This window comes from Pteropus vampyrus, unplaced genomic scaffold (assembly GCF_000151845.1).
Source record: "Pteropus vampyrus isolate Shadow unplaced genomic scaffold, Pvam_2.0 Scaffold387, whole genome shotgun sequence".
Taxonomy (NCBI): Eukaryota; Metazoa; Chordata; class Mammalia; order Chiroptera; family Pteropodidae; genus Pteropus; species Pteropus vampyrus.
In genome coordinates this window covers 1,126,933-1,142,355 of record NW_011889168.1, presented here as the reverse complement: position 1 = coordinate 1,142,355, position 15,423 = coordinate 1,126,933, and the positions used below count along the sequence as shown (strand labels likewise).

The 15,423-nt window shown below is 37.2% G+C and overlaps 2 protein-coding genes across 2 annotated transcripts in view; one reads left to right on the top strand and one right to left on the bottom strand.

Annotated features, from left to right (window-relative positions):
* EFHC2 (EF-hand domain containing 2) overlaps positions 1–15,423 on the top strand; it is a 168,477-nt gene that overhangs the window by 40,284 nt on the left and 112,770 nt on the right. The window lies entirely within an intron of this gene.
* Positions 1,663–6,702, bottom strand: LOC105305463 (putative deoxyribonuclease TATDN2). Its single transcript, XM_011380093.1, is given in 7 exon segments — positions 1,663–3,511; positions 3,543–3,672; positions 3,675–3,749; positions 3,752–3,796; positions 3,799–3,848; positions 4,053–4,214; positions 6,491–6,702. Coding segments are annotated over 7 exon segments (2,523 nt in total).

Genomic DNA, 15,423 nt, shown 5'->3' with positions numbered 1-15,423 from the left:
ATCCCCTTGTCCAAATATTGTCATTAACTCTTATTCATGTGTTAAGACTTATTCATTCATATGTTAATTTGAGATATCTTTGCTGAGTGCCTGCTCTGTTCCAGGCACTATTCTAACACTGGGTATATGAACAATGTGAAAGGGACTGACAAGCTTGTAAACTTACAACCTAGTGGGAAAGATAACCAATGAGCATATAAATTAACCACACAATCTCAAATAGTGCTGAGTGCTATGATTAAATCAAAACAATAAGCCAAGGATTTTTTTTCCTGTCAGGTGAGGTGAGTACTCTAGATTGGTGGCCAGGGAGAGAGAGCTTCTCTGTGGATGAGACTTTTGAGCTGAGAACCAAATGGTAAGGAGCCAGCTGATTTTCTTGGATCCAGATAAATGAGTACAAAGGAAACTAGAGAAGTCTGGAGTGTTCTGGGCCTATTTTCATTGATTTAGTTTGAGAATAAAAGAGGCTTTCCATTTTTAAAATGGCATTTCTCATCTAATAATGGGACTTCTGGATTTAGGTGTGTGCTTTGCCTGGCAAAGTTAAATTTCTTAACTCAAATATTTTAAAATGTGGGTTCATTTTAATTTCTCAGAAAGGACGGCTGTTTGCCAAGCAGGCAGCTGAAGCTCTTCTCTGTTCCTATCTTGTTGATGCTTTTGAAGCCTTTCTGGAGAACAGTATTTCTAAGTGGTATACATTTGGGCCTTGTAAAGTATAAGAGCGATTTGAATGAACATTTGCTGTTATATATTGGTTCTCTGAAGAGCTTTAGAATTATATAACGGTTGGGAGTTCAGTTCAGATTTAAAACTCATCTCAGTGGTAGTCTAAGATTCAACCAACTTGGCCCCCATCACTCCAAGCTCCTCCACAGCCCCCCTTGGCACATTACGACTATTAACTGACAAATTTTTATCTACATCAATTTCCTTTTAGATGAAATATATTAGTGTTGGTTTATCTTTGGAGATAAGAAATCGCCAATTGAACAGTAACTGAATTTATGAATTTAACAACCATATGGATTATAGAATTCTTATAATACATTTAGAGAATAAACAGAATAAATCACCTAGCTCACTTTTAAAATTCAACATTCCCTGCTTTTTTTTCAGACAAGTAGGAGGGTGACTTTTTTTCATCAACTGCTCAAAAACACAGGCTGCAGAGAATAGGAATTTGGATTAGCAAACCCATTGTACCCTATGGTACTCTTTCTTCTTTACTGACTATGCTAGCACAGTCTGGCTGGGAGGAAAAACTCTGATAAAATCAAGGTCCCCTTACCTCTCCTCCCATCCCACTGTACCTCACCCTACCATCCAGAAGCAGAAGTCTTATGAAGAGGTTTTGAGGAAAACATCTTGTCCTTGTGTTTTCTGTACCAACGGGTTTGCTGAACACATCCTTGACCTAGGATACAGGTAGAGTTCAAGCCATGTCTCTGTTGTCAGATCGCTGGTCTCCTTTTTCTGGAAGACACCTGACTGTGCTCTTTCTATTTAAATACTGTAGAAGCAACTTGTGTTCTCACGCAAGGTGGCCAAAGTCTAGTAGAGTGGCTGATCTTTGATTCTAGCAATCTCTAAACCAAGTCTCTGTTGTCAGGCCGCTGGTCTCCTTTTTTGGAAGACTCTTGACTGTATACTCTCTATTTAAATACTGTAGAGGCGACTAGTGTTCTCACGCAAGATGGCCAAGATCTGGTAGAGTGGCTGATCTTTGATTCTGGCAATCTCTTGAACTGTATGCAAGGCCAGGCCTGGGTGGGCATACTGGCAAAGGCTTTTGGGAACCCCACGAGGAAGGAAGTAGGGAGCATCAGTTTCCACAACAATTCTCTCCAGTGGGATCTTTTTCAGAGCATCTCGGGCTGCCCAGGCAGAAGCGTAAGTCAAGACTGCTGTGAAGCCCACAGACATGTTGGGAAAGTACTCCAAAAGGGGCTCGATGACTGGGTAACTGTTAGTGAAGCAATGCCTATGGATCTTGTAGTCAGAAGGCACATATTTTTTCATGATGTCCAGCAGATCTTTGTCAGCTTCTCGGCAGTGGATCACCAAGGGCTTCTTTAGAGACACAGCCAGCTGCAACTGTCTCTCAAATATCTTGTGCTGCTGTGGGATAGGTGTAGTGCACTTATAAGAGTAATCCAATCCTATTTCTCCAAATGCTACAGCCTTGGGGTGCCTTAAGGCTCGCAAAAGATTTCTTTCTTGATACTCATTGTAGTAATGTGCAAAATGGGGATGACAGCCAAAGGCTCCCCAGACCAGATCATCTTTCAACAGATTCTCCCATAGGCCATCCCTTAATGTGCGAGGGTCACAGAAATCAGAGATGCAGCCCTGAAATTCCTTAGGGAAGGAATGGTTGTAAATTTTTCTGAACTTGGTAAAGGTCCCATTGAAAGACAACTTGGCATAGAGCATGTCCAAGTGACAGTGGGTATCAATGAAACCCTCCTTTAGCCTTTGCTCCCAGTAGCTCCTTGGAAGGGAACTAGATGCATGTCTTCCCCAAAGAAATGATGATGTTTCCTTCATCTTTGCTTTTGAACTTCTGGGGAAATTAAAATGAGAATTCTGGGAATGACCTTCCTCTGATACCTTCAGGTCTCTGGCCCAGTTTCGGGAGCACTCTGTAGAGTTGGAGGAATAATTACTCAAGAAGCTCCAGCTGCTCTTCCTAGCCTTGGATGTATTGTTGCTGCTGCTGCCCAGGGAGTGACAGAGAGATGGCTTGGGACTGCTGGTCCAGTGGCTGGCATAATCTTGCAAAGGATCACTGTACAAAGGAGGCTGATACTTGACATAGTCAGTGGTGAAGGATGAAGGCTTTAAAACTGAGAGACCCAGTGAGACTGGCTCCTTTGGAGAGAATCTGACTGTGGAAATCTCATCCACATTAGACCAGTCACTTCCTGAAGAGGGGTGCTTAATCACCACATCCCTTTCTTTACACTTTTGTATTTCTGAATGAGAGTCACATTTGTCTAGAAATTTTAGGGCTGGAGAGCCTTTTTCAAAAATGACTGCCCTTTGGTCACCAAGTGGCTTCTCATCGGGTTTCTTCTGAGGCTCTATAAACACTCTCCGGTCTTGCAAGTTGCCGATCTTTATCACTATCTTTTCCTTCTCTGCTTTGAACTCTGGAATAGAGAAGGTGAAAGCCCTAGCCGATCTTTCTCCAGGTTTGGGATGCTCTCTTGTGCTTGGTTTTGCATCAGTGGCAGTCTCTCCCTTTCTTTTTGGCATCGATTTTACCAAGATGCCTCGCATAGCTGTCCTGTAGGTTTCTGAAGAGCGTTGGTCTCTCTGTCTATTACTCTTTCTCTGGACCGTGTTTGGTTCCTCATTGTTACCATTCTGACCCTCAGTTTTGGCTGTAAATTCAGAGTTCGTGGAGTTGCGGGAACTGTGTTTGGAATTAACTTTAAAATTGTAGGCATCCTCTAGAGAAGCCATTTTTTCTAGAAAGGGGCTGGCAGAGCACGTAAGGAATGGTGCAGAGGGGATTCCAGAGACAAAAGGAACCCGAAATCCTCCGAATTAGGCAGTCTTTGGAGGCCGCTCCACCCACACCTGGGCCTGATGAACGGAAGGAGGAGGAGGAATATCTTTGGCGGAATGAGCCCCAGGAAAACTTCGCCTTGAAAGTCACAAGGTACTCCTTTGGGTTTTCAGTCACCCGGGGCTCCTTGCCCCTCCTGAACGGGATGTAGAACTATGAGCTGGCCGGCTGGGGTCACATCAATGGGCTCCCGGAGGCATTTGTGTTTACTGGGGACCCTACCTGTGTGCCGCTCCTGTGGTATTTGACCTTGCGCCGCTCCGCCGCTCTGCCGGCTTATCGACCGTTCCCCTTTCCTTCACTTGCCCTTCACAGTTCTCAGTGTTCCAGAGATGTCAAAGGCTTTCCACTGAGTTTGTGATTCCAAAGTGCTTTGGAAAAGTCGCAAAGATGCAAGATTTACCAAAGGCTCGGTTTGGTGTTCAAGCCTACAGTGTGCTTCCGAGATTATGAAGCACTTTCTCTTTTATACAAAGCGACTTCCGGTATATCAAAGCACTTCCGGGATATTAAGGCACTTCCGGGCAGCGGGGAGGGGGGCGGGGGTGTGGTGGTGGTCATGGTGGTGGTCGTGGTGGTGGTATACTGCAAAGCTCTTCCATTAGGTTTGGAATAGTCCTGAGATGTCAAAAATCTTTTAAAAGACTGCAAGGTGCTTTAGAGACCACACATATGGCCGCCCTGAGCTGGGCTTCTGGCTTAAAGGTTTGGGTCTCCAAGGGTGTGTAGGAGGGTGGAATAGAACCCAGTACCCGAGCGGAGGAGTTGGATGCCGGGCACTCAGCACAGCTCGCCGAGCCTACCAGTCTGGCCACCGGAAGCACTCCCCCAACCAGCGACCCCACTTCCACCTCAGGTCACTCCACTACTCTCCACAGCCAGCTTTTCCCCCCGCTGCCTCTGGCTCAGAAGCTCACCCCAGAGCCACTCCTGTTCTGCAGCCCAGCCAGGCCTCCGCCAGAGCTGCTACTATTGTTTGCTTTTTGTTTCTTTTCTCCCCGCCCCGCCCCCATTTTCCAAAAACATAGTTATAGTTTTTAAAACATAGTTTAAGTATACATGCTTTCAGAAACATAGTTATAATTGTATGTTACCATTTTGCCATTTTTTTTCACTCAACATTTCTACATATCCTAAGTATTTTTCTTGTTGCAGTTTTCAAAAACACCATATTAGTACCGTCATCATAATCCAAGAGTATATAAATGTGCCATAATTCACCAAATACTTTCTTTTAGGTTCCTATACTATAGTTTTTTCCTCTAATAAAAGAAAGTGCTGCAAAGAACAGCTTTGCACATATGTTTCTACATATTTTGGGTTGTTTCTTTGGGCAATATGCCCAGAAATGGAGTTTCTGAGAAGTAGTATAGGAATTTTAAAATGGCTCCTCATAGCACCACATTGCCCCAGAAGAATTGTAGTAATTTATTTATTAACTTATTTTTATTATTATTTTTAACACCTTCAGCACCTGGTATTCCTAGGTGGTCTCTCATCCAAGTACTAAACAGGTCCGACCCTGCTTAGCTTCTGAGATCAGATGAGGTTGGGCACATTCAGGGTAACATGGCTATAGGCTAGAAGTGTAGTAATTTAACATCCTATCCATGATGAATAATCCCACCAGGTCCATTTAATAGGAGAAACAAACAGAAGGAGTGCCTCATTGTTATTTTAATTTGCTCTTATCTGATAATTTTTTAGAGCAAATACTTCTAGTTATTGATATAGTCCCAAATTTTAAGGTATTTTCCATTTATTTTTTAAGGGTATTTTAAGCGTTAATTAAAAAATTGTAAAGTAAATTAAATGTCATATTTTCTAAAATTTTGTTAGTATTATTAATGAACAAAAATTCAACCTAGTAAATTTAAAGATCTAATTGACTTTATTGAATAAGTCATGAATTAGACAGCATCCCACCTAGTAGATAGATAGAGAAGTGCTCCAAAAAATTGTACAAAATAGAAGGTTTTTATAGGCAGAAACTGGGTGGGACAAGAAAGTTGTTAGGAAAAGAAAAGAAAGGATTGATTCAGGCAAGGTAACCTTTCTTTAGGAGAAAGGCTGCAAGAATCTTATCAGGCAGGTTACCTCACTAGTAGTGTTGATCAGAGAATTACAGTCATGTTTCCTGGGAGGGGCTGAAACTGCAATTAAGTCTTGGTTTGCTGTTTTGAAGGTGACTCCACCTTGGGCCTGTTGTTATTTTTTAATAGTATTTTGTTTGTTTTTTTATTTATATTTTGGTCTTTTGAAGTTATAACTTGTGTTTGTAATCTAATTTTAATTTTTTCTTCCATAATTGTATTTTTCTCCTAGGCCTAGAAAATGGTTATCCTGTCTTTCAAGGCTTTGACACATTTATAATTGTGTTTTCAAGGGTACAAGGGGTTGATTTGTTACATTTAAGTTGATAATCTTTCTGGTATTTATCTTGGGTTATACTTTATTTTAGGTGGAGATATACACTGATGCTTTTCCAAGTTAGTACTTTTTTCACTTATTGATGTGTAACTCCTCTTTCATCATGTGTTAAATTCCTATATGTAATAGAGTCTATTTCCAGACTATCTATTCTTTTCCACATATGAGTGTGTCTCTTCTTACTCTAGTGTAGCACTATTTTTTTTTCTTTTCTTTCTTTTTTTAAAATTGATTTCAAGTATACAGCACAATGGTTAGGCATTTATATAATTTATGAAACGATCCCTTCTATTAGCCTAGTAGCCATCTAGCATTACACATAGCCATTACAATGTTATTGCCTATATTCCCTATGCTGCACTCTACAGCCCCGTGACTGTTTGTGACTACTGTTGTACTTCTTCACTTCACTTTTTTAAAAAATATAATTTCTATTTTATTTTTTTCCCAGAGAATAGTTCTTCAGAGTTAGCTCCTCACATGGGCTTTGGTGGAGGTCGTGGGGCAGCATCTGAAGGTCTCAATTGGGGTGGGGGTGTTTGGTCCTTCTGGGCCTCACGAGAGCGATTCCTGACTACCTTGCTGTGAGTGGCACAACTCACACAGTAATGTAGTTTCACATACAGCTTGGGAAGTACATAAGCATCGAAGACACTTGCTTCGGAAATGACCCTTACAGCTCTTCTCTTCATTTTTTTCACCCTGCCCTCAATCCCTCACCCCTACGGCAACCACCATTTGGTTCTCTGTATCTGTGAGTCTTTTTGTTTTATTTGTTTGTTTTTTTTTGTTTCTTAGATTCAGCATATAAGTGGAATCATATGCTATTTGTCCTTCTCTGTCACTCAGCATAATACCCCCTAGGCCACCCATGTCATTGCAAATGGTAAGATTTCATTTTTTTAATGGATGAGTAATATTCCATTGAATATGTGTACCGTAACTTCTTTATCTAGTCATTTATTGATAGGCACTTAGGTTGCTTCCATACCTCAGCTATTGTAAATAGTGCTGCAGTGAACATTGGGGTGCATGCATCTTTATGAATTAGTGTTTTTTTTTTCGATAAATACCTAGAATTGGAATTGCTGGGCCAAAAGGTAGTTCTAGTTTTAATTTTTCGAAGAACCTCCAAACTGTTTTCCAAGCTGTCATACCAATTTGCAATCCCACCAACAGTGCACAAAGGTGTCTTTCTCCACATCCTCGCCAGCACTTGTTGATTTGTTGATTTATTGGTGATAGACATCTTACAAGTGTGAGGTGATAGCTTATTGTGGTTTTAATTAGAATTTCTCTGATGATTAGTGACCTTGAGCATCTTTTCATAAGTCTATTGGCCATCTGTATTTCCCTTTAGGAGAAATACCTATTCAGGTGTTCTGTCCATTTTTTAATTGGATTGTTTGTTGTTGTATGAGTTCTTTATAAATTTTGGATATCAGCCCCTTATACAATGTATCATAGGTGAATATCTACTCCCATTATGTAGGTTGTCTTTTCATTTTGTTGATGGTTTCCTTTGCTGTGCAAAAACTTTTTAGTTTGATGTAGTCTCACTTGTTTATTTTTTCTTTTGTTTCCATTGCCTGAGGAGATGATCAGAAAAAAATTTATTAAGTGCAATGTCAAAGAGTTTACTGCCTGTGTTTTCTTCTAGGAGTTTTATGGTTTCTGGTCTTACTGTAAGTCTTTAATCCATTTTGAGTCTGTCCTTGTATATGGTGTAAGAAGATGGTCTAATTTCATTTTTTGCATGTATCCAGTTTTCCCAACACCATTTATTGAATAGACTGTCTTTATCCCATTGCATATTCTTGCCTCCTTTGTCATATATTAAATGAATATATAGGCATGGATTTATTTCTGGGCTTTCTATTCTCTTCCATTGATCTATGTATTTGTTTTTATGCCAATATCATGCTATTTTGGTTACTATAGCCTTGTTATATAGCTTGATATCAGGTAGTGTGATACCTCCAAATTTGTTCTTCTTTTTTAAGATTGCTGTGGCTATTTGAGATCTTTTATGATTTTATATACATTTTAGGATTATTTGTTCTAGTTCTCTGAAAAATGCCATTGGTATTTTAATAGGGATTGCATTGAATCTACAGATTGCTTTGGGTAGTATGGACATTTTACCAATGTTGATTCTTTCTATCCATCAACACGGTATATGCTTCCATTTATTTGTATCATCTTCAATTTCTTTCTTCGGTGACATAATTTTCTGAGTACAGGTCTTTTATCTCCTTATTTAAATTTATTTCTAGGTATTATATTTTATTTGATATAATTGATATAATGAGATTGTTTTCTTACTTTCTCTTTCTGATAGTTCATTATTGGTGTATAAAAATGCCACTGATTTCTGAATATTAATTTTGTGTCTTGCTACTTTACTGAATTCATTTATTAGTTCTAATAGTTTTTTTGGTGGAATCTTTAGGGTTCTCTCTATATAGTATCATGTCATCTGCAAGTAAAGACAGTTTTACTTCTTCCTTTCCAATTTGGATGCCTTTTATTTCTCTTTCTTGTCTGAATGCTGTGGCTAGGACTTCCAATACTATGGTGAATAAAAGTGGTGAAAGTGAACATCCTTGTCTTGGTCCTGATCTTAAAGAAAATGCTTTTATCTTTTCCCCTTTGAGTATGATGTTAGCTGTAGGCTTGTCGTATATGGCCTTTATTTTCTTGAAGTATGTCCCCTCAGTTCCCACTTTGCTGAGAGTTTTTAACATAAATGGATGCTGAATTTTGTCAAATGCTTTTTCTACATCTATTGATATGATCATATGACTTTTGTCTTTCATTTTGTTAATGTGGTGTATCACATTAATTGATTTGTGGATATTGAACCAACCTTGTATCCCAGGAATAAATTCCACTTGATCATAGTATATGATGATTCTTTTAATGTATTGCTGGATTTGGTTTGCTAATATTTTGTTGACGAATTTTGCATCTATGTGCATCAGGGATATTGACCTATAATTTTTTTGGTAATGTCTTTGTCTAGTTTTGGAATTAGGGTAATGGTGGCCTCATAAAATGAACTTGGGAGCCTTTTCTCTTGAATTTTTTGGAATAGTTTGAGAAGAAAAATGTTAATTCTTATTTGAATGTTTGGTAGAATTTATCTGTGAAGCCATCCAGTCTAGGATTGTTGTTTTTTTTTTGGAGTTTTTTGATTACTGATCCAATTTCGTTGGTGGTAATTGGTCAGTTCAGATTTTCTGTTTCTTCTTGATTCGGTCTTGGGAGATTGTATATTTCGGGGACTGTATCCATTTCTTCCAGATTGTCCAATTTCTTGGCATATACTTGCTCTTTGTACTTTCTTATAATCCTTTGTATTCCTGTGGAATTTGCTGTTACGTCTCTGATTTCTGATTTTATTTATTTGGTGCCTATCTCCTTTTTTCTTGATGAGACTAAAGGTTTATCAATTTTGTTTATCCTTTCAAAGAACCAGCTCTTGGTTTCATTGATTTTTTGTATTGTTTTTCTAGATTATGTTTCATTTACTTCTGCTCTGATCTTTATTATTTCATTTCTTCTATTCACCTTGGGTTTTGTTTGCTGTTCTTTTTCTAGTTCTTTTAAGTGTTAAGATTAGATTGTTTATTTGAGGTTTTTGTTGTTTCTTGAGGTAGGCCTGTATCAACATGAATTTCTCTCTTAGGATTGCTTTTGCCATGTCCATAGATTTTGGGTCATTGTGTTTTCATTTTTATTTGTCTTTAGGTATCTTGATTTCTTCCTTGATCTCATTGTTAACCCATTCACTGTTTAGTAGCATGTTATTTAGCCTTCATGTGTTTGTGTAATTTTCAGTTTTTTTCTTATAATTGATTTCTAATTTCATACCATTGTGGTTGGAGAAGATACTTGATATGATTTCAGTCTTCTTAAATTCAGTGAAACTTATTTTGTGGCCTAACATGTGGTCTGTCTTGGAAAATGTTCCATGTTTGCTGTATATTTTGCTGCTTTGGGGTAAAACACTCTGAAAGTTTCATGAAATCTATCTGGTCTAGTGTGTTATTTAAGGCTGCTGTTTCCTTGTTGATTTTCTGTCTGGAACATCTGTCCATTGGGGTCAATGGGGTGTTAAAGTTTCCTACTGGGGTGTATTAATGTCAATCTCTCCCTTTATGTAGGTCTATATTTGCTTTATATGTGTAGATGCTCCTATGTTGGGTGCATATATATTTACTAGGGTTATGTTGTCTTGTTGTATTAATCCCTTTATCATTATGTAATGCCCTTCTTTGTCTCTTATTACTGCCTTTGTTTTAAAGCCTTTTTTGTCTTATATAAGTATTGCTACTCCAACTTTTTTTTTCATTTTCATTTACATGAAATATCTTTCCTTTACTTTTAGTCTTTATGCGTCATTTGTTCTGAAGTGGGTCTCTTGTAGACAGCATATGTATGGATCTTTTTTTTTTTTAATCCATTCAGCTATGCTATGTCTTTTGTTTGGGACATTTAATCCATTTACATTTAACACGATTATTGATAGGTCCATATTTATTGCCGTGTTATTAGTCATATTTATTTATTTTTGTTTTCCCTGTCTTTTTAAAGAATTCTCTTTAACATTTCTTATAATATTGGCTTGTTCATGATGAATTTCTTTAGCTTTTCTCTGGGAAGCTCTTGATCTCACCTTCCATTTTAATTGATAGCTTACTGGGTAGAGTAGTCTTCATTGTAGGTTCAAACTTTTCATCACTGTGAATATTTCATGCTAATCCCTTCTGGCGAGCAATGTTTCTGATGAGAAATTAGCTGACATTTTTATGGGAGTACCCTTAAAAGTAACTACCTGCCTTTCTCTTGTTGCTTTTAGGATTCTCTCTTTGTCTTTAACTTTTGGAATTTTAATTACGATGTGTCTTGCTTGTGTGGGCCCATTTGAGTTCCTTTTGTTTGGGACTCTGCACTTCTGGACTTGTATGTCTATTTCCTTCATCAGGTTAGGGAAGTTTGCTGTCATTATTTCTTCAAATAGGTTCTCAATCCCTTGCTCTCTTCTCTTTTTGGTACCACTATGATGCATATGTTGGTGTGCTTGATATTTGTCCCAGAGGTCTCTTAGATTTTCCTTATTTTTTTTTTTTGATTCTTTTTTCTTTTTGCTGTTCTGATTGGGTGTTTTCTGCTACCTGGTCTTCTAAATCGCTGATTTGATCTTCTGCTTCATCACATCTGTTGATTCCTTTTGGTGTAGTCTTCATTTCAGTTATTGTATTATTCATTTCTCACTGATTTTTTTTATGTTTTCTGCATCTTTTTTTATGCTTACTATCTCTCTGTTGCAGTTCTCACTGAGCTCATCTCCTAAATTCATTGAGCATCCTTATAACCAGTGTTTTGAACTCTATCTGGTAGGTTGCTTGCCTCCCATTTCATTTAGTTTTTTTTTTTCTGGAGTTTTATCCTATTGTTTCATTTGCATCATATTTCTTTTCTTTTTCTCATTTTAGTTGTGTTTCTGTGTTCATTTCAATGTATTAGGTAGATTTGTTATGTTCCCAGTCTTGGCCAGGTGGCCTTATGTAACAGGTGCCTTATGTGGCCCAGTGGTTTAGTCTCTCTGATCACATGTACCAGGAGCTCCAGGAATGTTGCTTGTGTGGGTTATGTGTGCTTTCCTGTTATAGTTGAGCTTTGATTGCTGTTGGCATGTCCGTGAGTGGGATTGACTCTTGGGCCACCTGGTTGTGAGGATTGGCCACGCCCACAGGGTATGACTTGAGCTGCTGTGTGGGGGCTGGTCCCACATAGTGGGATTGGCCCTAGCAGGCTCATGTACCTGTTGAGACCACCTTTTGGGTGTGTTGCTTGTGGAGCTAGTTAGGTGGTGTTCTGTTGTGGTCTGATGCCAGCCTCTGGCTGTATTGGTTCTGTGGCCTCTTGGGAGGGACTCTGTGCAGGCCAAGGTCAGCCTCTGCTGATGTAGCACTATTTAACAATTGAACCATTATAGTAAGCTATAAAATCTGGGAGAGTTAGGTCTCCTATATTACCCTTAATTTTCATAATTATCTTTAATAGGCTGGCATGTTTATTTTATCAGGTGGACTTAGAATTATTTTTTTAGTCCCTCTAACATGCCAATGAAATATCCACTTGAAATGTGGATATTTATTTTGGTTATCCAGAACATACTTCACCTATCCTAGTAGTCAAGTTCTTCTATATCTTCTAGTAAATATTTTTAGAGTTTTATCAGGGTCACAGAGTTTTAATTAAAACTAATTTTAAGTGTTAAGTAATTTTTTAATTCTATTGTGAACATAATTTTTCCTTTCACTGTATTTTCAGCTGGTTATCGATAGTACATAAGAATATTTTGATTTAGTTGTTGTTGTGCAGAAATATTTTATTTATTCTTAGTTTTTCAGCCTTTGCCTATGCCATTATTTTATCTGCCTATAATGATACTTTTGTCTCTTTCTAATATTTTTACTTCATACCTTCTTACATTGTCCAGAAAAACATTGTCCTTAGAAACAATATTAAATAATGATGTTCGTAGGGGCATTTTTATTATGTTTCTCGTTGTAGTAGACATATAGTTTAATTAAGTATACTGATGGATATTTAGGCTATTGTTTTAAAGCAGATGCTTTTTTAAAAAATAAATTTATTTATTTAAATGAGTTTCAAGTATACAGTACATTGGTTAGACATCTGTATAGTTCATAAAACGATTCCCCCAATTGCTGCCACCCTTCCCTGGCCCTCCACTTAGCCATCGTATTAATGCTAACTGCATTCCCTATGCCGTGCTCCCCAACCCCGGGACCATCTATTAACTACTAATTTGTACTTCTTTAACCCTTCACCCCATTCTCCCAAGCTCCCAACTCCTCTCCCCTCTGGTCATCACCAGATTGTCGTCTATATTTGTGAGTCTATTTTTGATTAGTTTGTTCTTTTTGTTCCTTAGATTCCACATATAAGTGAAATCATACGGTATTTATCATTCTCTGTCTGACTTATTTCACTCAGCATAATAACCTCTAAGTCCATCCATGTCATTGCAAATGGTAGGATTTCATTTTTTTAATGGTTGAGTAATATTCCATTGTATATACGAACCATAATTTCTTTAGCCAGTTGTCTCTTGATGGACATTTAGGTTGCTTCCATATCTTGGCTATTGTAAATTGTGCTGCCATGAATATTGGGGTGCATAGATCTTTATGAATTATTGTTTTGGTTTTCTTTGGATAAATACCCATAAGTGCAATTGCTAGGTCAAAAGGTATATCCATTTTTAATTTTTTGAGAAACCTCCATACTGTTTTCCATAGTGGCTGTACCAATTTGCAATCCCACCAACAATGTATGAGGGTTCCCTTTTTTCCACATCCTCGCCAACACTTGCTGTTTTTTTTATTTATTGATGATAGCCATTCTGACAGGTGTGAGGTGATATCTTATTGTGGTTTTAATTTTAAAGCAGATGCTTTTTAATCTTGTTAAGGATTTACTCATATTTAAAAATTTATGTGGTAGGAAGCAGTATGAATTATTACATGTTTACCTTTATTTCTTAATTTAGAAACATACATGCATCTGTGAGGAAAATTCTGCTTTTTGTGAATGTTGTTAGCTTATACCTGTTACTGACTATTGAATTCTGTTTGCTTGTATTTTAGTTACGATATTTGATCTGTAAATCCTAAGTAGTGAAAATGCTCTGGAACAGTAGTTCTCAACCTTGGCTTGTACATTGTAATCATCTGGGGGGCCTTAAAAATCATAGATACTTAGGCCCATTCTGAGAGATTCTGATTTCATTGTGTGTGTGTGTGTGTGTGTGTGTCCGTGTCCCAAATATCAGGAGTTTAAAAAGCTCTACAGGTGGTTGTAATGTGCATCAAGGGTGAGAATTATTGCTCCATGGTTTACTTTTTTATGGTATGCTTATCAGGCATTGGAATTCACCTTTGTGGCTTTCCATCAGTTTTGGTATCCTAGGAGAGTTATATAGCATGGTAATTTTCTTTTCCTTGACAGTTTGAGAAAATATATTAGTTATCTTGGTTAGAGTCTTTGTTGGGGCAATTTTTTTGGTAATTTTTTCATATCTTGGTTCTTTATGCATTGTGTTTTGATAGTTCACAATTCTTACAGAAAATAACTTTTTAAATTGTGGTTTAAAATTTTATTTTTATAAAAGTTTAAATAATTTATAATAATTTATAAATAAATTATTATAATTTATAATTTATTACATCTGTCATACGCTGTTTTATTTCTGATTTTATATTTTTTGATCATTGCTAGAATCTTATCTATTTTATTTATTTAAAAAGTCTTAGATTTATTTATTGTAGTTTTTCTCCTTTCAAATTCATCTGTTTGTGCTTTTACCCTTTTTGCTTTCTGTTTGTTTTCCTTATGACAAATTTTTGAGCTTTCGAAAATTTTTATTCAGTTCAAAACTCTGACTGCATTTCAGAATTACTAGGGGAGCTTTTAAAAAATACTAATGCCACTCTCACCCACTTCAAGATTCTGATATAATTTATTTAGGTTTGGCTCTGGTCTTTTTAAGTTCCCAATTTGAAGCCTAGGCTGAGAATTGCTGAATTAGCACATTTAACTAAGTTAATTCTCTTTAACTCTAAATTCTCTTATATAATAATCTAAATCCAGTAATTTACCCAAAATTATAGATATGCTTGTGTCTTATAGGCTTGTACATCTTTAAATTTTATTAGTTTCTATATTTACTTTTTGTATTTTAAATTTATTTTCACCACAGTAATTATGTAAACCAAAATTAATTTTAGACTGTAATAAAGAATTTTAAAAAATCCTTTGTTTGAGCAGAAAGAGCTGCAGCCTGGGAGACACAAATTGTGTTCCACAGAGGCAAAGGGAGGCTGTCTTTTACAAAGAAAGTTCCCGCCCAAGTTCCCAATTTGCTCTGTTTTATGCAGTTCTGATTGGACAAGGCAGGTCTCAGTCCATTGGCTAAAAGATGAAACCAAAGAACTTCTTTGCAGTGGTTGACTCAGAGGGTATGAACAGGCAGGAACATAGTACAGGGGGCTGAAAGCTCACTCTGTGACTTTTCCTGAAATGCAGAGTACATGAGAAGCTTCTATCAGAAATGGCTGCTAAACTCTGGTTATGAATTTGGGACCAGTTAGCTAGAGAATTCCATTTTGATATATTTCTTCTTGGGATTCACAATTATTAGGAGTGACAGTTTTTGTTTATAGTTACATGATACATTTCTAGTTGTATTACTTTGTGATCAATGACTATAATTTGAATAATTTCTCTATTTTAAATTAGGATTTTTAAAGTTAGCCTATGTAGGAGAGGAAATATACTTTTCCCTGTGCTGTTTTAGATTCTTGGCTTGGTTGCCC